The following is a 22,493-nucleotide window of genomic DNA, read 5'->3' on the forward strand; positions in this document are numbered from 1 at the left end:
TTGTTGGAAGCAAAAAGGAGAAAAATAAACAATCACAACGCTCGCTCGCTTCGATGGTTTCATGGTTTGTTTTAGCGTTGTTTAAAAGTGTTTTTAATCGAACCGACGCTTCCATGTGCTAGATCGGCGCACACACCATGAATATTCCGCTTAAGGTCCTGGTGCGTTTGGCGCCGTCCACACCGGACGGGGATAATAAAACATCGTCGCAGTCCCCGCCGGACGAGCCGGACCACGAAGAGGATGAAAACTGTCTGCGGTGCCCAGGTGGACGTACGTTTCGATTTTCGCACATCTTCCGAACCCCGATCGCGAACCAGGAGCTGTACTTCGAATCGATCGCCTGCCTGATGGAGTCGGTGCTCGAGGGCTACGATTTCTCCGTCGTCACGTACGGTGCGCGGGGCACGGGCAAAACCTTCACCCTCTACGGTGGTCCCGCGAGGGGCAGTGGCGATGGAACGACGGCCACCTGCGGTAACGAGGGGATCGTCCTGTGCTTCGTACGCGATCTCTTCTGTCGGCTCAGTGCCCACCCGGAGCGCATGTTTTCGATCAGCATAGCGTGGAGCGAAATAACGGCCAGCGGGGATGTGATCGATGTACTGGAAAACGCGGCCATGGTACAGTGCTTCTCGGTGGAGGACACGTACGCCCTGCTTGGGCTCGGGTTGCAACGGCGCAACGGCGAGAATCACAGCATCCTCAGCTTGATACTGGAGCAACAGTGGACCTCCATCGGTGGCCTGAACCAGCACCGCCAGTCGACAGTGAGCTTTTGCGATTTGCGCGGAACCCAGCGCGTACCGAACTCCGACTCGCCCGGTGTACCGAACGATTCTGGTTTGCGTAAACTGGAGGACATCGTCATCCGTCGAACCGAGCAGTACAATGAGTCCGTGCTGACGGCATTCCTGAAGGATTCGTTCGGAGGTCGAGCGCAAACGCTGCTGCTCCTGTGCGTCGATGCCTCGCAGCTCGACACCGACAGCACGCAGCGTGACCTGCAGTTCGGGGAGCGGGCCGAGGAGATTGTGAATCACGTCGTCATGAACACGTTCTCCGACAACAACGTGCCGATGGTGGCGATGAACGAAGAGCTCGGACCGGGCAACACGAATCTCGACGGACTGTACTTTGCTTCGCAGCAGTGGGTGAAGCTGCTGAAGAATGCCGAAACCCTGTTCACCAAGCTGTTTAGCACGTGTGAGCTGAGCCAACCGGAACGCAACCAGATCGAGGAGTGGCTCTACCTGAAGGCGGAGTGTGACGATTGTTTCAGCTCGACCGACATCAGTCTGCAGGCCGGCACGCAGCCCGCCCGCATGTGCCTCGGACCGATCGAAGAAATCGACGAGGTGGAGGATACACTGCAAAGCAGCGGCAAGGAACCGTTTCCCTCCGACAACGAGAGCGATTCCGACCTGTGCACACACCTGACGGACGTAAGCGAACGTATCCAGAGCTACATCAAAACGTTTCAATCGAAGACGAACCTGCTGATCGCGGAAAAGTACGACGAATTTATGCGGACACACCCGCCGGTGCCGGTGAGCGGGGACTCGGGAGAGCACGATGGCAAGGAACGGTCCGCACTGGCTGGTGAGGTGGAAAACAAAGTGTTGCACAATCCTGCCCGCCGAAAGTCCATCTTTGATGGCGACACGGTAAGCAGCAACGAACTGGCGTTGATACTGCCGCTCAAAGGGGACCCGCAGCCGGCCAAAGGGCTGGAAAAGAAGCTCGAAACTCTCGGCGGCAATCTGCGCATCTGTCAGGCAAGCGTCGAATCGCTGCACGCCCAGATCGAAGAGGTGCGACGCACGATCGCACTGAAGCAAAAGTATATCGATGATCTGATCGAGAACAGCGAGACCCGCTCGGTGGCCAAGTCGCGGTTCAGCAAAAAGAAGCACAAACTCGAAGCGGAGTACGAGAAGGCGAAAAAGCAACTCCGGAAGGCGGTTGTCAGTGGCACGGACAAGGACGAAATCAATCGCCTCAAAAGCCAAACGTCCCAACTCGAGCAACGGCTGAAGGATCTCGAATCGATCGCTTTCATAGCGGGCGAAGCGGGTAGCAAGAAGAAGAAGCTACCGCAATCGATTAAGGATTCGCAGAAGCAACTCGAGGTGCTGCAGCGATTGCTGAAGAAAGAGCTGGACCGAAAGGAGAGCCTCGAGAAGGAGCTGGACACGGTGCAGCGCGAGGTGGCGCGCACCGGTCGCTCGGGCGGCGGGGCGCCGGAGGTGAACGAAAGCCGCAGTAAGATACGCAACATGAACGATCGCATTTCGCACATCGAGCACGTGCTGAAGGAAAAGTCGAGCAACCTGAAGCGGTACGTAAACAAGCGGAGCGCCGAGAAGGAGTCGCTGCGCTGCGAGATTCGCAATCTGCGCAGGACACGCGACCATTTGGTCGACCAACGCTGCCAACTGGACCGTAAGCTGCGCGAGGAAAAGCGACCATCGTTCGAGGAGGAGCGCAAACTAGTCGAGTGTGACGAAGCGATCGAGGCGATCGACGCCGCGATCGAGATGAAGAACGAACTGATATGTGGCCGGCGCAGCATCGATACGGACGAAAGCTTGCAGCGCGAAAAGGGCGAACAGATGCTGATGGCGCGGCTGAACAAGCTGTCGGCGGACGAAATGCGAACGTTGCTGTACAAGTACTTCCAGAAGGTGGTGGACCTGAAGGAGGCGAGCCGGAAGCTGGAACTGCAGTTCATCACCCTCGAGCGGGAGAAGGACGCTTGGGAGTGGCAGGAAAAGATTCTCACCAACACCATCCGGCAGACGCGGCTCGAGAAGGAACGCTCGATCGTGGCGCTGCAGAAACAGCACGAGACGAAGCTGAATCTAATGCTGCGCCACTTTGCCGCCGATACGTCGGCCTCGATCTCTAGCACGCTACCGGATGCCACGCTTCCGCCGTATCACACGCAGACGGCCGAGTTTGTGCTCGGGTCCGGTGCAACCCGCTACCATCACATCAACCACGTGCGCTACGATGAGGACAGTGCCGGCGAACCGGTGCTTCGGAGTGGCCACACCTCGAAACAGCTCGCACACTACAAGGCGCCAAGCGGAAGCGGCGCACTACCGGTCCCGGCGGGAACGAGTGGCACGCTCAGCGTACCGGCGGCCCTACCACCGGCACCGATCGTCGCCGAGAAGGATCACCGCCCGAAGAGCAAACTGTTCTCGAAACTACAGGTCCTGTCCCGTTACCATGGCAGCGACAAGCGCAAAATTTTCCAATCCGACATCCCGCAACAGAACCTCAAGCAGCTGCAGGTCTCGTCACGACCCTCGCTGACCAAGGTTACGCGCGAGAAGAACAAGATCATCATCCAGAGCGACGGTGGAAGCAAGTGAATGGAGGATCGGCGCCGCAAATTTGTCTCTCTTTGAATCTCGCTGTGTTCCTGTTTCTCTCTCCCTGCATTTGACGTTAGATTAGTCTGTAACTTCTGAAAAGTGGTAGATTTCACCCCGTCGTATTTGTTTGGCCATCTGCTGGATCGGGCAGAGTGAAACCAAGACTAGAAGCGAAGCATGTTTACGAAACCTGAAGAATCACCTATTATCTTCCAAATCACACAGAGATGAATATAATGAGTGTCTATGTGGTCAATACAGTAGCACATCTTGAGCAACTAAACCCGTCCCGTCATTGTTTTACTAACGTAATACTTTACACCTGTCCGAAAGATGCTGGCAATGTTAGCAACCTTTACTCTTTGTCGGAAAGCTGCGACTTCACCGCCAAGTCGGTCCGTTTACGGGACGATGAGTGCGTTTTCATGTGTTTCCGAAGGGCCACCAGCTGAATGAAGCGTTTGTCACACTCCGTGCAACCGTGCGGCCGTTCCCCCGTGTGCGTCATCACGTGATTCTTCAGAGTTTCAGCCTTCCCGAACGGCTGACCACAATGTGGACACTGGAACTCCTTGATGCCGCGGTGTACGATTCGAACGTGCCGTGCTAGGTTTCCTACCGTAAATAAAACAACATGTCACATGTCACACCCTACCAGATGCTTCTCAAATGCCTACCAGAGCTGGCGAAAGCTAGGCCACAGGTACTGCACGGGATTTTCCGCTCTTTGGTGTGATAGTTAATGTGGGTCCGCAGCTCAGTCTTGGTCGTCTTCTTTATCCCGCAGTGGGGGCACTCGAAGTTTTTGATGCCCTGGTGGCGCATCATGTGTATCCGCAGTTTGTCCGCGTTTACAAACTTCCGATCGCACATGGTGCAGGAGAATGGCAGATTGCCGGTGTGAGAATAGGTATGTGCCTACGGAATGAAAAACCGATATTGGATGTGTCGTGCGCTCGTACCCCAAGGTTGCTGGTTGGTCACCTTCAGAGCACCGAATGTGGTGTACGATTTACCGCACTGCTCGCAGATGTACTTTAGTGTCCCACGGTTAACATGATTATTGGGGTCATGAGTTTTCCGATGTTTTCGCATGTTCGCCACAGTGGTGTAGGTCAGATTGCAGCCGGGAAAATCGCACGGAAACCGCTGCTGCTGTTCGTTCATGTGCTTGTTGCGTATGTGCATCTTCAGGTTGAACCACTTGATAAACTCCTTCCCGCAAATGGTGCAGACCGCCGGTTTCAGCCCCTGATGAACCCGCAGATGTCCATTGAGCCGGGTTTGCGTCTTGAACTTTGTGTGGCACACGTGGCAAACGAATAGGAATATGCCGCGTCCCTTGATGGGGACAGTGACCGAATCTAGCAATTTTTCACTATCGTTCCGGTCGGGACCGGATTGAAGCTCATTATCCTCTTCCCTACTTCTGCCATCTTCATCGTTGCTGAGTGGCTGATCCACGGTTTTCGCTTCTACCTTTAAATGCTCATAATCTATCGGTTGACAAAACTCAACATAATCGTTGGCAAAGGGCGTGTTCCACAGATCTTCCGGATCGTCGGTACTGGAAATAACACCCACTTTCACTTCCACACTCAGCTCAGCGTCCTTCTCGGGCTCGTGAACCGACGGGAACCCATCCGCATTCTGGTTGAACAGGGCGAGTTATTGGTCTGGTAAGGACATGTGGGACTCTTGGGCGCACTTACCTGTAACAGATGCTCGTGCACACGAATGCAAAGGGAGCGGAATTGATCAAATTGCTGCAGTTTGAGCCGGCAGCCATCGCACACTTTCGGACCGGAACCATCCTCAGACTTATACACGGTGATCGATGTGAGATTAAAGTAGATGTCCGAGAACTCTGTTAAATCTTGCATCAGTTGTACATTGGCCGGTTCACCACACGCTCGGCAAACCTCGTTATCCATGTCCATTCAGTAAATGCAATCCGGAATCGAAAAATCGAAATTAACGTTTAATGTTTTTTGCCAGTTTGTTTTGATCTAGCTGTCGGCAACTGACAGCTGTTTGTTGATGTTTACGCAGGACAGTGGTTGACGGAATTGTAAGGTTGGAGATGCAAATGTTTTTCAAATTTTCTTTCCAGTTCCAGAACTCTCAAAATTTTGACTACCGAGTTACAAATAAAAACCAAACGAACGATGCATAAAAAGTACATTTATTGAAAGTGTTTCCTCTACAGTACGAGGAAGCGACGCCGGCTAGACCAAAACAGTATTAAAAACCGATCACAATATACCGACGTTTCGGACGTTTGAATTGAGCATCGTTCATTCCAAACCCGTTCCAACACTATTAGCAAACGCTTTGCAATTGCTATAGCAACAAAATCGACAAAAAAACAGAAAAAAATATTCAGAAATCAATTTATTTCTCTTCTATTTCTGTTTTCTCGGACCAAAAACACGAATAGTCTTCCGGGCACCGGTCAGCTGTCACGTCCACAGTGCTGCCGGATTGTCTGTTTTACCCGATCCCGGTACGCCAACGGTCAACTAACTCAAAAACGCTGCCCAAGACACTCCGAGACCGATTTAGCTTTTCCTTTATTGTTCTTTTTTCTGTTTTTGGTTCAGATTGCTTACGTTCTAAGGTTTCGTCTTGTTTCGTCACGGCTACCGCCGTCCGCTTTAGCGGGCTGCCCGAAGCTCCCATGTCGGCGGGGACGAACGCCGAATCGATCCGCTGCGGATTGGAAAAGGAAAAGTAGTTGCCGGCATCCCTCTTACGCAATCCTGTCCAGCTGTAGCCGCTTGTCCTTCAGGGCGATCGAATCCCGTACGATGATAACGAGCAACGGCACAGCCCCGAGCACCATACAAACGCCCATGCAGTAGAAACAGATCTCATACCCACCGGACATGTCGCGCAGCAAACCTACATTATTGCATTAGTGAGTGGTGAAGTGGTGATTTGGTGATTTTTGAATGTTTTTTCGTTTTTTTTTATGAAATGAAATGATTAAACAGTTTGGTTGGCGAATTCATTTGGTATCGACGGCGCAAGCGAACGGCAGAACGAGTGACGAGGAATCGAATGGCGAGCGAGCGGACGGAGCGGACGAAAGGCGAACATCGAGAAAGAGAAAAAGAGAGAAAGAGAGAGAAAGAGAGAGAGAGAGAGAAAAGGAAAAAGAGAAAAACAAAAGAAAGAAAGGAAGACATTGCAAGAAACATGTTAGTCACGGCGGGAAGTCCGGCTCGCACCAACGGGCGGGCTGGCGAGAGATGGCGACGGAATCGATAATTCAGTTTTCCGTCGGTTAAAAACCTGCTAGTGGTGGCACCGAGATTGCACCAATACTTTGGAACATCCGAACCAAGCCATAGCTGGAGCTAATGCGCTCCGTTCCGAACAGGTCGGCCAGTAGCACCGGGACCAGAAGATACCAACTGCCCAGGCACAGCCCGTAGCAGCCGGCGCTGACCACTATAACGAACCAGGCGTTGCTGCTGGTCGGTATGGTGAGCACGGCGGTCCCCGCTCCTAGAATGCTGCAACGGAACCACAGATAAGGCGTCGCTCTCCCCGAAACAGCCCCAAAAGCGCCCAAACACCTACCAAACAATGTACGCTTTCTTGCGATCGAACAGGTCCAAATCCGAGAGCCAGCCCAACGCCAGTCGTCCCACTAGATCGAGGGCCGCACTAACTGCCACCAAGTAGCCCGCTTCCGACTTGGTGTATCCTTCGAAGGGGGGCGATCATAGGATAGAACAAACCGGTTACGCTACACAGGACAGGGCCCCGGTGGAAACGGAGCACACTTACCCGCAGATATGACGTAGGCCGGCAGATAAAACAGCATGTAAGGGCATCCCACCGACATCAAAGCCACCGAGAGGCACATCAATATGAACGTGATCTCCTGCAGCAGTGTGATATCCAAATATCTGCGTGGCGAAGAGAGAGAGAGAGGAACTCAGTCCGACAGTACACTTACTGGCTGGCCGGGATACTTACTGGCTGGCCGGGATACTTACTGGCTTATCTTTTCCAGTAGCGTCGCCTTGTACACCGTGTACTGGGCGTCGTCGAAGATTTCGTTCAGGTCACCCACCGGCGTCGGGATGATCATGCTCTTGCTCAGCCCTCGGTTGTTGTTCTGTGCCAGCGCCTTCGGTGCCGGTACAGCCGGAGGGCACATCAGGGAAGCCGCACTCGTGACCGTCGGTATCGTTGTTGGTTCCCCCGCCGGTGCCCCGGTGTTGATCGTGTCCTTCGCCAGAAGCAACGGGCCCAACAGCGGTGCTTCGTTGTCGGCCGCCACGCCCAGAGTCGTTTGCGATCCGACCGCTTCCGGAGCCGGTGCCTGCGGTGGCGGTGGTGGTCGTCCTGCAACCACCGGCGGTTGCGTGTCGGATGATCGCTGGTGTTGGTGGTGCTGCCGGTAGCGCATACTGTTCCGCTTCGAGTCGTACCCGCTGGCACGGTTCTTGTAGACGCAGGTCGAATCGGTGCTCAGGTCTTCGACCGAGTGCAGTATGCTGCAGCTTCGGATCGACGAAATGGGCTTAAGAAAGATTGCACTCGAGAGGATATCTTTCAGTTCGTCTTCACTTTCTTGGAGCGTTTTTTCCGTAATGTTGACTAGAAAATGGTAGGGTTCATACATAGTAGGCAAAAAGTATCAGGTTATCCGCTCTTTGGCTGACTCTGCACAGGAAACACACACAGAATCAATAGGGGGGGAATGTGGGGGACGGTTTCTTGTCGGGCAAGACAAGGTAAGGTACAGGATACGGAGGCAGCGAATGGCTACTGTTTGTGCACCGTTTTTATCGTTCGTTTCTTTCTCTTTCAGTTTGGCCGATTAGGGTTCTCCGCGCGTCTGGCCTGACTCCGAGTACACCGAGCACCTAACCTCGACTCTATTCGCTTGGTTCGTATATGTTCATGTGCCTGGGGCCCTGCCTTCCGCGGAAACACTCTGTGAATCACCGGTCCGCGAACACAGTTAAGGCGCGCACCAATCTCCATCTAAGCGGGTCCTAAGTTCTCCTGCGCCCTAGCCGTGTGCCGTAGGAATTCCGAAAAAACGTCAAGCGATCGTTTGTGTCATTTTGTGCCATGTTATGTTTACCTTCTCTGCTTCTGCGGCTTCGACTCCTGACCACCACCTGGGACCGCCGGGACGCCGGAGCGTCGTAGCCACAAAATTCACAGCAGCAAGTGCCGGAACGTTTCACGAATCACGAACCTGCCCCCCGAGCCCTGGGGGCCCCCACTACCGGGCATCCTCCCATCCATCCCGCCACACGCCGGACATGCACGCCGATGAATTGAAAATCATGATGTTAATGGGCAACGAATCGGCTTGAAACAGCACCATATAAAGTACGAGATGGAGACTATATAAGGCTTCTGCCAGCAACGCCAACGCCTGAAGCTAAAGCCCAATGTGCAAGCCAAATTTGGTCAAACTCTGTCTCTGCTAGCTTAGCTGCTCTTGCCGAAAGTCCTCGAGAACTCCGCTTTTGCCCGTTGTTTCAAGCCTCTTGTTTTCGAGAACTAAAATAGTACTGAAATTGAAATTCGAAATCATAACGAACGGCACAGAAAAAGTAGGGGGGTGCTAAAATAACGAAACCCAGGCCATCGTGAACTGTAAAAAGCAATACGCAGCGCAAATCACCTCACCAATCGGAACTGATAGGAAAACGAAACCAAAGGGGCGTTATCACAGGGACGGGGGTCCTTTCCCGATGTGTGCATTCGAGCACTTGGTTTTCGGGCCAGCACATGGCTCACTGGCGGTAGCACACACAAATACACAGAGCGTTGCACTACGATCATCCCCCACACAGATCGCGCGATCAGGACACATCAGGATGCTCTCTCTCTATATGCGCCCTGGCCGCGGTGTCTCATTGATCTAAACGTTTCAACGTTTCGGATAATGGCCGGGCCGGGCAGCTTTTTGGGGTTCGCATTGCCACTTGCTGGAGGGCTTGCTTGCTTTAGTGTCATTTCACTCCCCTTTCTCTCTCTCCCTGTCTCCCTGTCTCCGTGTGGGAAGACATTTTTGGCTACTTTTGAACAAAGTGACGGATGAGAGAAATTTTATCTGCAAAAAATCTAGAAAAAAATAGAAGCGATTTTATGTGCCGTTTCATCATACCCGGTTCAATTGAGTGATCATTCGGTTCTGTGTGATCGGTCGGTCTCTTTGTTGAATCGGTCTTTGTTCGTTTGTTCGTGTTTGAGGAATGTTCGAGTCCGAAAGTGTTGCGTTCGAGTCGTTGCCAATGTATGTTCGCATGACAGTGTAAAGTAGGCCACTGAGTGTCGCCATACCCATAATCAATGCTCGTGTGTTACTTGGATGGGCAACTAGTGTGTAAGCCAGTGCGTGAATGTCAGATGCGTATTTAGCACGGAATGGGCAAGCTAAAATTATAAGAGAATATAGTATACATTATTCCGCCTTACGAGCATGTGAGACGACTAACTATTCGCGTGGATGCAGGTAAAGTTGCACTCGACGACCAGATTTCCCACAAACCAGTACGCCTCCTACCAGACACCAGAGACGGAACAGAACTAAAACAAAACACGGCCACTAAACACTGCTACTCTATCGAGAAGTGCCCAACGTGAAGTTTTTGGTCCAACACACTAGTAGCGGAAGTCCTAGACTAGAGATCTCGCCCTAAAACACGTGCAATCCTCGAGGAGGACCCCCACCGACTCTAAAGTGTGCCAGCGTTGGCTTGTCGCCAAAACCACAAGCCTAGAGTCCCGCCCTAACCCAATTTCTAGAAGATTCAAGAGGAACACCGTAACCTAACACTAGTGGAGTGGATAGAAGCTACAAACGGAGAAGATTCGCTTTCCGTATGAGAATGCGAGTTAAAGCGACAGCGAGTAACAGAAAGGTACTCAAGAAACGAAACAACTCAGCCCTACGATCCCGCCGAACTGTGGACCTCCTGCGGAGGGCATTCACCGTGCCCATCCACAAAAACAACAAAAACCAACAAAAATCAAACCGAGAAAAAGAAAAACGTAACGGCAGCGATGCGGTGAACCGTTCGGCAAGCGAACTGGAAAAGTGTAACGCACATGCACAATCAACGGTCGGTTGTCGCCTTTCAGTTGGACCGTCCGTTATCGGGCCGACCACGGCAACGGAAAGGGGAAACCCGGAATTTGATTGCGTAAAGCATATGAACACCGAGCACCGAGTACCGCGGCGCGCGCGTCCTGGCGTGTGCGAACTTACCGAACTTGCTGTCGACATTCGACTTGCTACCCCGGGTCTGATCGTCCAGAAAGAGGTCCTCCAGGCAGCGCTTGCTCAGGTGGTCCTCCGACGAGCTGAGGTGCCCGAGCTGATCGCGGAAATCGGTGCGCGACGAAAACTGGGTCCCGTCCTTCGATTGTTCCGTGTCCGATTTCTTCTCCAGCGGCCGGTACAACGCTCCGGACACGCAGACGTGCAGCATGCATCCGCCTTCGTGTGGGAGAGGTGAGATTAGCCAGCCGCCCCCGAATTCCGCGTACTCACTTATCCGCTTACCCAGTATCAACAGGGTTCCGTGAAAACCGAACAGCTGGATCAACCGCTCGATGAGCATCGGAAACACGAAGCTACCGGCGGCCGTACCCGAGATGGTAATCCCGTTGGCGAGGGCCCGATGTTTCTCAAAGTACTGCGACACGATCACGATCCCGGGTGTGGTCGACAGACCACCGCCAATACCTGCGGATAGCGGAACGCCGAAAGTGAGAGCCTCACTCTGGTAAGGCCAATGCGGCCAGTCTGCCTACCGGTCAGGATGCCGAAGGTGAACAGTAGATGGTACAGGCTGGTGGCGAAGTAGCTGAGCGTGAGCCCGAGACCACAGAACACACCGCCAATGATGACCACGATGCGGCAGGAGAAGCGCTGGCACAGGGCGCTCGACAGCGGCGCTAGCACCAAGCAGAGGGCCGACAGGATGGCCGGTATCCAGGAGGCGGTGGTGGCCGACGCGTTTGCAAAGTTCTCCATTATCTCCACGTACAGCACGCCGTACGATTTGACCAACCCGGCGACCCAGAACTGCACCGAGAAGGCACCGAATACGATGATCCAGCCGTACCCCCCGTCCGGTGGGCTGTCGTCGTCGTCCTCGCTCGAATCGGACGTGACCTGCTTTCGCTGCCTCTGCAGATGGAGTCTTTGCCTGGAAGGGGCAGGGGGGTTAAGAGTTGCCAGATGCTGCACCGCTGTGCTCCGCCTTACTTCTTGTTCCGTATCTCGCGCGACTTCGCTATTAGTGGCCGCGCAGTTAAACTCGAAACGGTCAGCAGGTTCTCGTTGTCGTCCTCATCCAGCTCGGTCGACGGCTGGGGCTCCACTAATCGACAGATAGGGTCCACAGTTCTTCAGTGTGTTGTGAGGGTGACCAGACCCCGCTACATACCTGTGTGCGACTTGAGCGGATTATACGGTGCATCGATGGCCAGTGACGATGGGCGCAGCAGGGTATCGTTCCGGTCGCCCCCAGCGCCCGGTCGGCTTTGCAACGGCACACCGAGAAAGTCCAGCAAGCTGGTGCCATCGTTGTTGGCACTCTGCTCGCGGTCTGCCCTTCCTGGAGCCGGTTCCTGGATCTTGCTGGTGGCGGCGACGGCGCCGGACCCGGCCGATGGTGGTGCCGGTGGTGGAGCCGACGGACCTGGGTCGGGTGCGTTGGCTGGCTCAGGCCGAGCCGTAGACACCGGCGCTGACTGGATCGAGAACAGCGATCCACTGTTCTCGAACTCGGCCAGCAGGGCCGCGTTGAGCGGTGCCCGGCAGCGTTGGTCCGGAATCGACGGGTGGTACACGGCGTCGAACAGGCGGCTGTCGGCCGCGTGGGCCGGTATTTCGATATCCTCGGAAAAGAGGCTTTTCGGTCGGAGGTACTCGTCGAGACACTCCTGCGATGCCTGGCAACGAACAGAATGGTTTTATTAACGGTTACTTTCTCAGAACCCGGGGGCTGATGGGGGCATGGTCCGAAATTAATAATTTTACAGTGCAAGAGAACAACAGACGAACTGGTCAAATTCTACTGTTGGTATTTTCCTCGAAGCGATCCCTGAACTTTGCTCATTTTCATCGAATCGACCACAGCAGACAGAAATGGTTGGGCATCGGAGTTTAACCGGAGGCGGCCGGCCCTAAATGCCAAAGAGTCAGTCGTCTACGCACGGTCAGGTAAAGCTTCGTCAGAAGTTGTTCAGCATAACCACATAAATGGCTAATGGAAAGGCATAGCTCAAAGTTTTCCCCATTACAACCGCGTCTTCTTTCTTTGCTGGCTTTCATTGGTGATTCATTGTGCAATCGAAATGTTTGAAATATTTAATCAATACCCTCCCAGCACACAGCAGTGACGAGCGAAAGCACAACGAGTTTCTCCAGTCCGGTCCGGTTCGAAGCCCCGTTCCGCTCCGGCACGCGATGTTTGCAAAGGATTAGGTTTAATTCAATCAAAACTTCATGTTGTGTCGCCCGAGCAGCCGAAACCGTCAACCACGCTGTCAACTTTTTATCTTTCGTTTATGGCAATTTATCACAAAAGAAACCATCACTCCGGTAGCCTTGAGCCACAGGACACAAAACAAGGCCACACAACGTCCTAACGGCTTTCTGGGCGACTCCAGATACCGGGCGCCTCCATCAACCATGCGCCTCCATTGGCAAGACAATCCTTCAATTATAACCTGCGGTCTGGTGGTTAACCACTGGCAGTTCTTCTAACTCGAAAGCCGAGAGGGAGAGTCAAACGTTATGTTGTACGTTTTTTTGTAAAATATGTTACCAACATTTAAATATTTGATAATACAAAATTTAATAAACCAATATGTCAAGTTATATGATGGCTTCCAATATCGTGGTGATTGAACCGGACTGGAATATTCCAACAGACCGATACCCCATATTGACGTGCCTCAGAAAATGCGCAGCTCATCCCAGTTTGCCACGAGCCATCGACAAAACTTTAAACTAACCTCGTGAGGTAACGTCCTGTCACCCGACCCCATACGTACTGATACGGAGCCTGGGGACTGGGGACAGGCCACGGGCGAGCAGTTTGTTGATTTTCTCCACAACTTTCAAGGACGGTGGCTTGAAATTGAAATTAATAGTCTTGTGCCCATTCAACTTTGTCCCCAGTTTGTTGTTTAATGTGAGTTTCCGAAAGGAGAACATTAATTCCTGTGACATTTACTAGCGCTAATCGCATCAGCCGTTGCCGTGTGCCACGGCGTGGCGAGTTTGTTAATTCGATCGGTAATTTGAAACGTGTTCGATGCCGTTTCGCCGAGCCAAGTTGACCAGCGCGGCATGTGGGGTTAGAAAGTTTTCATTGGAGCTACATTTACCGACCACTCCATTCGGTTCGATCGGCCGGGCTGGGGAGTTTTGTGCAAGCTCATGGCTCAATTTGCCCCCAGGCCAATCAAGCATCTCAAGGGCAATACCGGCACATGGAACCATCCGGAACCATCGGAACGCGGCCGGCTGACGTCTTTCGACCTGTCACAGACACATCCGGCACAGCCAGCGGGAGGCACAGCGATGGTACGACCATCACCACCAGTACGGCCACGGCCGTTCGCCGGATGCTTGGGGCGAACACGGTTCGCTTTTGTTGTTTAATGGATGGATACGGCCCGGGGAAAGCTCGGGAAAACCGGTGTTTAGTACACAACAAGGAAATAACTATGACGGCACTTTCATGGTCGTCGCGCCGCAAACCATACACGACCGGGTCCGGGTTTCCCCTTTTTTTCTCGCCGAGGGCGTGCCGTACCCGGAGTCTCTTCGCTTGGGTGGTGCAATATCATTGGAATTTGCCGTAAGAATCATCATTATACAGCCGGCGGACGGAGGGTTCCTTCCGCCGCCGGCTGATGTCATCGGAGCCGCCAATGTAATTACACTTTAGCATCCATTGCCCTATCGGGGGAAATTCATAAGGCTTAAGAATTTCAAGGTGAAGAAGCAATCAGAAAGCAAAGGGAAGGAAGGCGCAGGGTTCAGTTTTCATGCTTCTTCCCCACAACTCACAGCGGACGCGTCCACAGGTTCGCTGCAGGGCTACTAAGGATTGCAATCCATCTTTGTGGTGTAACGGAAAGGAAATAATGATTATTTCCTTCACAATCTTTTATGCGTGGTTTATGATGGGGCTAATGAGCATTTGCCTTTTCTGTGTGGCTCATAATCTAACTTCGAGAGAGCTTCATAAGTGATATTGTTTTAGTACTGCAAACATCGTAAACTCTTCTGCTAAAAATAAAATGCATGTGCTGTCGTTATTTTTCTACATATTTACATACGTTTTCAATTTTCCTACCTCTAATCCAATCATCCACTTTATTCTGTAGAACATGTAGAACATGTAATTCAATCAACAAACTTTATTGACAGACAGTGTCAACCGAAGCGTCCTCACGCATAGTGAGACAAAACTTCTCATCTCTCACCTAAACAAGTTTCATCTCATTGCCATCAACAAACTGCCAACTAACCAAAGCCTGCTGATCTATTAGAAAGTCTATCTGAACCACCTCAAAACTGTGGGTTAATAAAAGCGGTTCCAATATTGATTCCCATTTCTGGTAACCTCAAACCCACACGAACACATCCGGTTTCTGATGGAGAACACCGAACAGTAGCATCGAAACGAAAACTAGTGTCATAACGTTTGTTGCCTCGTTTCAGTTGGACCTGGCCCAACTGAAATATAATGCTACCGTCGGGTTGCCGTACCGGACCGTTGCGGGCGTAGGTAGGCGTTCACGCAACTCCTGCGCACAGGAAGGAAGTCCAATTTCCTGCCCTTACTTTTCGTTGCACAATCCTTGGCAAGGAACAGCGTCAACAAAGCTACAAAATACCGCCAACACGTTTGCCAACACCAGATCCATCGCGAATCGATACCATCGATCTGTTGGTGCCACCGGCTTAACACACCACTTGACCACCACCGGAAAACAGTGATAAGAGTGTACCGATACATATTTAATTGACCACTCCGTCACATAAAGCTTATTGCTTACCAATCCCATTCCCAATCGTCCCAAGGGCTGGCCGATGCAAAATCCCCCCTAAGCCCGAATTGCCCATTTCATCAAATGGCCGCAGATTACAAGGGGCGAAAATAATCCTTTTCGCTACTCACAATCCGAACCACCGAAACAGCTGCAGCTGAATAAAGCATCCGAATGGTAGCAGCAGCCGCAGCAGCAACAAAATATTTAATCAACGATTGTTCGGTCGATTCGTTGCAGGACACGAAACGCGGGGAAACCCGCAGCGCCCCGGCCAGGCCAACTTGCCGTCCTGCCGTCGGTGTCTGTGACCTACATTCGACCAGCCGCTGCAGCAGCATCCTGCCGGTAGCTGAGCAACTCGCCTCAACTCGTTTGCGGCAGTAACGATGGGACGAAAAAGTGGGGCATCGGAATGGACCCCTTGGCACGCAGATGGCATACGATGGGTTTTAATTAATGCGAGGATGTCGCGATTTCAGCTGCTTCCGGGTCGACCGGGTGCCCGAAGCCGCCTCGCCAGTCGCTGTAACAAACATCGAGCCACCAGGACCTCTGTTTCGTAATCAACACCCCTTCCCACTGCTCAGGATTCAGATGCGACCGCGTCGCTTTCGCCAGATGAGCAGAACTTGACATCCAGCCACCCGACCCGAACATTCAATGCCGAGCCACCCTCAGCCAGCCGCGAACCTCAACGAGCACTGTCCTGCGCAGGTTCTGCCGTCGCCCGTGCCTCTCGAACGGGAACGAAGCGGCCGAGATGAGCCGAAATGGCCGTGGAGAAGAGAGATACACACAGCTGCTTCCCTTTCCGTCGGCCCAGTCTTTCCCGGTCCACAACCCCCCCTTGGAGAGAGAGTATTGATTTTCCACGAACTTGTACATTGTCCCGGACGCTACAGGCCTCCCGCCTGCCAACGACAAAGAAGAAGTCCCCCGCTCTGGTACGGAGGGGGAGGGGGGGGCTCTGACGTAACGCCACTCACCTGGAGATTCCATTCTTTTGGCAGAGACATTTTTCGTAGATGGCGAACTTTCCGTTCTTGAAACTTGGTTTCATTGGACTAACGGGCCTTGGGGTTTGCGTCGCCGGCAGTTGGAGGATCGTCGACGGGTCGCAGTCGTGCTGCACTTCCTACGGGATGGGACACGGGACACACAGTAGATCTGTCGTCACTTCCGGCGGTTCTGCTTGCCCTTGTTTGGGTCTGGCTTTCTGCACCACTTTCGTAATGTTACGTCGAACAGCCGTCGACAGGTTGACTGTGGTGTGGGGACTTCGGACTAACCCGACATTTTGCTGGCTCTAGTGTTTCTTAGTGTCCACTACGGACCTCGGAAGGTCTCTCTTCCAATTGTAATAATTTGCTAATATTGTCGTGTGGCCCACACTCGTATGGGCTGGGGAGTCCCTCTAGGGTTCTAGGGACACTCCGACTACAAAATGGCTAATAGACTGCTCGAACAGTCCGCTACCGGATAGTTTGGGGAAATACTTTGAGTTACACCAGTACTGGTTTGCGTGCCGCTTCCGGACGGACGCCTAATTTATGTGCTAGTAGTACGATTAAAACGGGGTCATAGGATTCACTAGGATACTTCTTCTTCGTCTCGATAATACTATCTCGCGAGGGTCTGCCTTTGAGACAGGATCGTTTGGCAATCGGCTAGCGGTTGTTCGCCCCTTTTTCACGTTCCAACTCCTCCCGAAACTGCTCCTGCTGCTGCTGCTGCTAGTGCTGCTGTTGGTGCTCTAGAGTGTGGTCCAGGTTGGTTCAGTCTTTCTACCAATTCTACCGTCTCGGTTCGCTAACAAAGCCGCAAAGCCGCCACGAAGCAAGAGAAAAGCCCGAAAAATGGCACGTAAGCCACGGGTTGGGGCGGGTCGCCTTTCGAGTCCAGTTCCGGTTGCGGACCAGGCGGCACAATGGTGCTGGGTATTTCAATTATCTAACAGGCGCTACGGAGACGGGGCAGGCAAGCCGAACGGGGCGTCCGAACGGGTGTATCGTCGAACAACACAACGAATCTTCGGTGGTACAATTTTGTATGTGTGCGCGCGGGTGTGTGCTAGCGCCTCCTCTATTGCTTTCTCCGGAGGCCACACGGGGATCGACGGGCAAGAACTTGCAACGCAACGCGGCAGCAGTGTGCACTGATGGGTAACCGAAATGAAAATGACTGTCCGCGAAACCGGAACGAAGCACTGCTGCGTCTGCAACAATGGTGGTCCGACCCGAACTCCTCCTCGAACCGTTGGCCAACAGGATTCTTATGTTGGAATGGGACAAAAAGTATGCCATGCAGACTCCCGTACGAGACTATTGCTATTCCACTCCTGCGCACATTTGTTATCAGGAGCCGCGCACCGGCGCACTTCGATTGTTTTCTGTTCACTTTATGGTGGCGTGATGGGGGTTTTTGACAAACGGCCCAACCATAATTGTTGTGCAGGGCTGTTCAAACTTTGAATCCAAGCAGACTTTGGATTTGGAAATTTAGTTGACGAATCGAAAATACGACACGCTATTCAGGTTAAGGCGAGAATTATGATACGAAGTGAAGTGGCTACAGGATCGACTGGGAAAAACGTTAACATGACTTTATGTTGGTCTGTTATTCCTCTTTAATCGATTTCATATTAAAAGTGACACAAAAAGGGGTGTAAGGAAAGATGAAAGTTATAGAAGAAGGAAGAACTTTACCTTGTCTAGAACCAACATTTTAAAACATTTTTTTGCTGCACTTCTCAGTGTCACGCGATTCCCGTTTAGTGGCACTGACCTTTCGTGTCCTTGGCATGGAATTTAATGAACCTATCTTGCATTACATCCTGCCACTGCAACGACAACATTATGGCGCAAGAACTAATTGTTTCCCATAATGTGAAGTTGAAACCCGAAACCAGGTATTATTTTGAATGGATTGCATTACAACTCAGCGCAGCAATTAGACTATTGTAGAACCACTTTAAATATCAGAAGTTCCATCCAGAGGTTTTTTTGAGACTAAGTTGACCTCCTTATCAACCTTCAGTCGCTGCCCGACCTTCCGAACTTTAAACATTGATCAACCTTCCGGAAAGTACCGGAAATCGGAGGTAAAAGTCTTGGAATTTGAATTCGAACAAATTAAAACCTTGAGCAATGGTGGCTTTCAGGTGTAGACAAAAGCCGAAACCTTCTCTAGGTCAGCGCCACAGGTGGTTATCATAGCCTCGTGGCGCTATTAATTGAATCGTGACATAGGGAGCCCAAGTGGCAAGAACTTTTTTGCAATGGCCGATAGCGAAAATCGACGGGGTTTCCTGTTTCACTCAGCGCGCCTATTACATTTCACCATTAGTAGCCTTTTCTTGGTATAAATATTCGTACAATGGCTCCACTGCCACTGTTCAGTTGACGCTCCATTCCACGGAAATAATGAGGCTTTTCTATTGCTTCCTATTGCTTTTTGCAACAGGTGAATTTCAGGTGCGCTGCTCGAAGCTGTTGTACAAAAATGTGGAAACGTTCGACTTCGACAACGAAATAGATGGGCAGCCCGGAGACCAGGGGAAATCCCGAGCCAATCGGACCCAGGAAAGGATTAATTTGACCGTGCCAGGTATGAGGGGCGAAAGTTGTGTTCTTGTTATCGTCGGCCAGTAACTGGTTGGTTGGGCTGTTCACCAGGCACCAAGTGGTGCGGACCTGGCAACACGGCCAGCGACTACGAAGATTTGGGCTCCAACTCGGAGGTAGACAAGTGCTGCCGTGATCACGATCACTGCGACAACATACCGGCCGGTGAAACGAAATATGGCCTTAAAAACAACGATTACTTCACAAGGTTTGATGTGAGAGAGTATCCATGTCGGGTATAGATCATGATCTTCACACTTCCATCTCATCGGTAGATTACATTGCAAGTGCGATCGCGACTTTCAGAGCTGCCTGCACAAGGTTAACACAACGTTTTCCAACAAACTTGGGAACTTTTACTTTACCGTGCGCGATCAGTGCTACAAGAAGCAACACCCGATAGTGGACTGTGCCGAACATACGAACAAGTAAGCGAACCATCAGACATCAGTAACTGAAGGACTCAACATTCCGGTTTTGCAGAATTTTTCTCCGACGATGTGTCCGGTACGTTCTGGACACTTCACGCAGCGATACCTGGCAGTGGTTCGATCTTCCGTTCTACGACGGTAACATGTTCGATGGCTTTTAGGATCGTTTTGGGAATCGTAACCATGTTTATTCGCTCAACCACCACACCAGTGTCTTTTGTGTAGCGTCTATCTTATCGGTAGGACAATGATCATTCAGCAGGGTACCCTTTGAGGAACGGAAAATGCACGTATGCTTGGAGTGCCTTCGAGGGGGGGAATCAGCAACATTATCAATAAATTAACAGTTCGTAAAATCACACATTCGACTAGATGGTTCCCGTGTTGGCCAGCGTTTTCATTGGCGTCTTTTAGTCGGCCTTTGGTTTCTCTGTCAGGAACATTTCACGGAAGGTGGCCGTTTTGAATAGGGGGACCGACAGCACTGCGCCAACACACGATCCGATCCAGTACACGATGATGTGTTCCAGAGCGGAGTTGCCGGCACAGCCCCACTTCAGGGCGGTCGCCAGCACCGGGTTGAAGTAGCCGCCGGAGTAGTTGAAGGCTGCAAACACAAAAATAGCTGTGCGATAAATACATGACGGAAGCACGACGGTCGAGCTAGGATTTCCCTTTACCGGCAACGACTAGGCTGGTGCCGATGAACGAGTCGATCATCGCACCGAACTTTGCATCCTTCTCCGATATCACCTTCGAGGCCAGCCGGCAGCAGAGCGTGGCGAAGCCCTCGATGAAAGCACCGAGATAGAGATTGACCTAACGGGAAGGAAGCCGCGGTTCACTGTTTTTTCGTTCTATTAGTTGTAAGAAACGCCACCGCTTACCTGAAGATCAGCTTTGCAGTCCTCGAACGCCCGTCCTTCGTGTGTTTCAGCCAGCTCGAGCCACCAATACAGCTGCACGTAACGGAATATGGCACATCCGCCCATCAGCTGGGCCCAGATCTTGAGCGCCGCTTCCTTCATGCTGACTTCGCCTGCGATTAAAATCGGGCAGAACATTTTAAATCTCTTTTCAACCTCTGAATATAGGACATAAATTACGATGCCTTGATCAGCGGCTGGCGCAACTCACTAAGCTACAAACTAGTCCAATCACATGATCACAAGATGATCACTGTTAATAATCTACAAATGCTTAACTTTTGTTTGCAAGCATACTAATAAATGCACGTGTGTGGGATTGTTTATTTCCGTATTGCAAGCCGAACCCCGTCTTGGAATCTGACATTAGTAAAAATGGTGAAAGCAGTTTAAAAATAAAACACATCTTCGGCTCCCTAAGGTCTGCTCCGCGGGGCAGGGGATGCTGTTACTTGCGAAAAAGGTTGGTCAATTGGAATGCCCGCCGGTTGTGGTATGTCCTCTTATTCGCCCAGATCATTCGCTAGTCCAAAAAAATCACCACCCAAGCACCTAAGCACTGATCGGCCGGCAAGCCACGCTGTTCTGCGCCCCCCCTCTTACATAACCGACCTCGGCGACGCACTAACCTTCGACAATTTGCTCCATATAGGTGTAGGGGCACGCCGTGGCTGAGCCCCAGCTGCGGCCCCACCATATGGTCAGCGCGAACAGGAACACCGCATAGGTAGCAACACCAAAGTTATCGGCCACTGTAGTAAAAATACACGGCAACCGAAAACAAACCGTTAACAAGCTGGTTCTCCTGTTCCTGGTGCAGTCAGGCTCTGCCTTTCAGGCCGTACCCACGATCAGTTCGAAACAACATCCGCACAGTTCGGCGGCGGCGATCGCCTCAAAGAATAGATCCTTCACCAGCCCATCCTTCGACATGCGTTCGTTCAGCTTGCGGGCCACGATCGCGATGATGCAGGTGAGTGCAATGAAGAAAGCACTGTATCCCAGCTGTTCAATGGTCGCCATCTTTACTATTGTTTTCGTCACACACTTCGTTCTATGAATGTCTCACTATTTAGTTTTTCGTCGGGCGTTTGCCCGACTTTTCGTGGCGCACTGATCGAATGCAAAACGTTAACTGCTCAGCAATCCGTCGTGACGTCGCCTAAGTCGGTCTCGGCGGGCGGAACTCAATGTGGCGAAGCGAAGTAAAAATAAACCGCGACACATCGACACAGTGGACAGTGAGGGACCCACTTGCCCAAGCACTCGGCGTTTGTGAGGCCGCAAATAATCGTCGTGGTGTGTCTCTCCATGATCGTGATCGCATGTTTGTTTGCGTGTGTGACTGGGACAAATTGATGCTTGACGCGGTACTGTTGACACCCTCCCCACGACACCCTCCCGGTCTGGTGGAGGCATGGCAAATTGATTTCAAGGTGAAGCAAGAGGTTTTGACCTTCAAACTTCGACTCACGCATTACCGTTCCCGTTTCCTACGACAGTCCGCGGATCTTTTCGAAGCGCTCGGTAGACATTTGAAATATATTAATTTAAAATAGTAATAATTCTTTAAAGCGTGGCCTAGATATACTGAAACCGTTGCAAGTTTTTAAAGGCGCGCTGTTTGAATCGAATCGGTTTTGTATCGGTTAACCGGTTCCACTACGCAGTGACAGCTGAAAAACAAAAAGCGCGAAGTTCGTAAACAAACCTGATTCGCGGACCCCCCAACCCCTATCCGCAAATGCTTCAGTTCCGTCAGCCGGTTCCGTTGCGTATCTCGGTTCCGGCTTCTGTCCGATATAACGCATAATCAAGTGCAATCTCTCAGCTTTGGGAAAAAACCGAGTATAAAGTGAAAGTCCCCGTGAATACCTCAGTAAATCCGTGACGTGGCTTGGGAAGTTGTTTGAAGGGCTGCCAAAACAAGACTTCGATTTGATACTTATCTCTTATCAGTACTTCTGGACGATAGCGACATAATTACGAGTACCTCGGACAGCAAACGTTCCCGTTGTTTGTTGGCAATTCTCATAAATTACCGATGCTACTTCAATACGA

At 51.7% G+C, this 22,493-nt stretch overlaps 5 protein-coding genes across 6 annotated transcripts; 2 read left to right on the forward strand and 3 right to left on the reverse strand.

Moving 5' to 3' along the window:
• Positions 1–137: 137 nt before the first annotated feature.
• LOC131214025 (kinesin-like protein costa) lies at positions 138–3,513 on the forward strand. The gene has a single exon (XM_058208341.1). The coding sequence runs from the start codon at positions 138–140 to the stop codon at positions 3,381–3,383; it is 3,246 nt and encodes a 1,081-aa protein (XP_058064324.1). The 3' UTR covers positions 3,384–3,513.
• Positions 3,514–3,629: 116 nt separating this feature from the next.
• On the reverse strand, positions 3,630–5,326 carry LOC131206595 (gastrula zinc finger protein XlCGF57.1-like). The gene is made up of 4 exons (XM_058199208.1): positions 5,099–5,326; positions 4,371–5,036; positions 4,064–4,304; positions 3,630–4,001 (listed from the first exon to the last, which is right to left on the reverse strand). The coding sequence occupies exons 1-4, from the start codon at positions 5,324–5,326 to the stop codon at positions 3,742–3,744; spliced, it is 1,395 nt and encodes a 464-aa protein (XP_058055191.1). The 3' UTR covers positions 3,630–3,741.
• A 545-nt stretch (positions 5,327–5,871) lies between these two features.
• Positions 5,872–16,758, reverse strand: LOC131208847 (uncharacterized). The gene is made up of 11 exons (XM_058201760.1): positions 16,439–16,758; positions 11,825–12,332; positions 11,644–11,758; positions 11,187–11,584; positions 10,936–11,118; positions 10,639–10,869; positions 7,397–8,003; positions 7,185–7,306; positions 6,975–7,101; positions 6,684–6,907; positions 5,872–6,290 (listed from the first exon to the last, which is right to left on the reverse strand). The coding sequence occupies exons 1-11, from the start codon at positions 16,466–16,468 to the stop codon at positions 6,139–6,141; spliced, it is 2,697 nt and encodes an 898-aa protein (XP_058057743.1). The 5' UTR covers positions 16,469–16,758; the 3' UTR covers positions 5,872–6,138.
• Positions 16,759–17,308: 550 nt separating this feature from the next.
• LOC131206600 (phospholipase A2-like) lies at positions 17,309–19,667 on the forward strand. The gene is made up of 5 exons (XM_058199216.1): positions 17,309–17,315; positions 18,915–19,058; positions 19,127–19,283; positions 19,351–19,503; positions 19,559–19,667. The coding sequence occupies exons 1-5, from the start codon at positions 17,309–17,311 to the stop codon at positions 19,665–19,667; spliced, it is 570 nt and encodes a 189-aa protein (XP_058055199.1).
• A 106-nt stretch (positions 19,668–19,773) lies between these two features.
• Positions 19,774–21,572, reverse strand: LOC131211355 (aquaporin-11). 2 transcript variants are annotated; one of them, XM_058204788.1, is made up of 5 exons: positions 21,278–21,572; positions 21,062–21,184; positions 20,394–20,545; positions 20,187–20,325; positions 19,774–20,143 (listed from the first exon to the last, which is right to left on the reverse strand). In XM_058204788.1, exons 1-5 carry the CDS (start codon positions 21,453–21,455, stop codon positions 19,917–19,919), a joined length of 819 nt encoding a protein of 272 aa, XP_058060771.1. In that variant the 5' UTR covers positions 21,456–21,572; the 3' UTR covers positions 19,774–19,916. The 2 variants fall into 2 exon arrangements, with proteins under 2 accessions (XP_058060771.1, XP_058060779.1); XM_058204796.1 differs by having other exon boundaries at positions 19,774–20,113; positions 21,278–21,571.
• Between the last annotated feature and the right edge of the window lie 921 nt (positions 21,573–22,493).

The sequence above is a fragment of the Anopheles bellator genome, chromosome 1, assembly GCF_943735745.2.
Source record: "Anopheles bellator chromosome 1, idAnoBellAS_SP24_06.2, whole genome shotgun sequence".
Taxonomy (NCBI): domain Eukaryota; kingdom Metazoa; phylum Arthropoda; class Insecta; order Diptera; family Culicidae; genus Anopheles; species Anopheles bellator.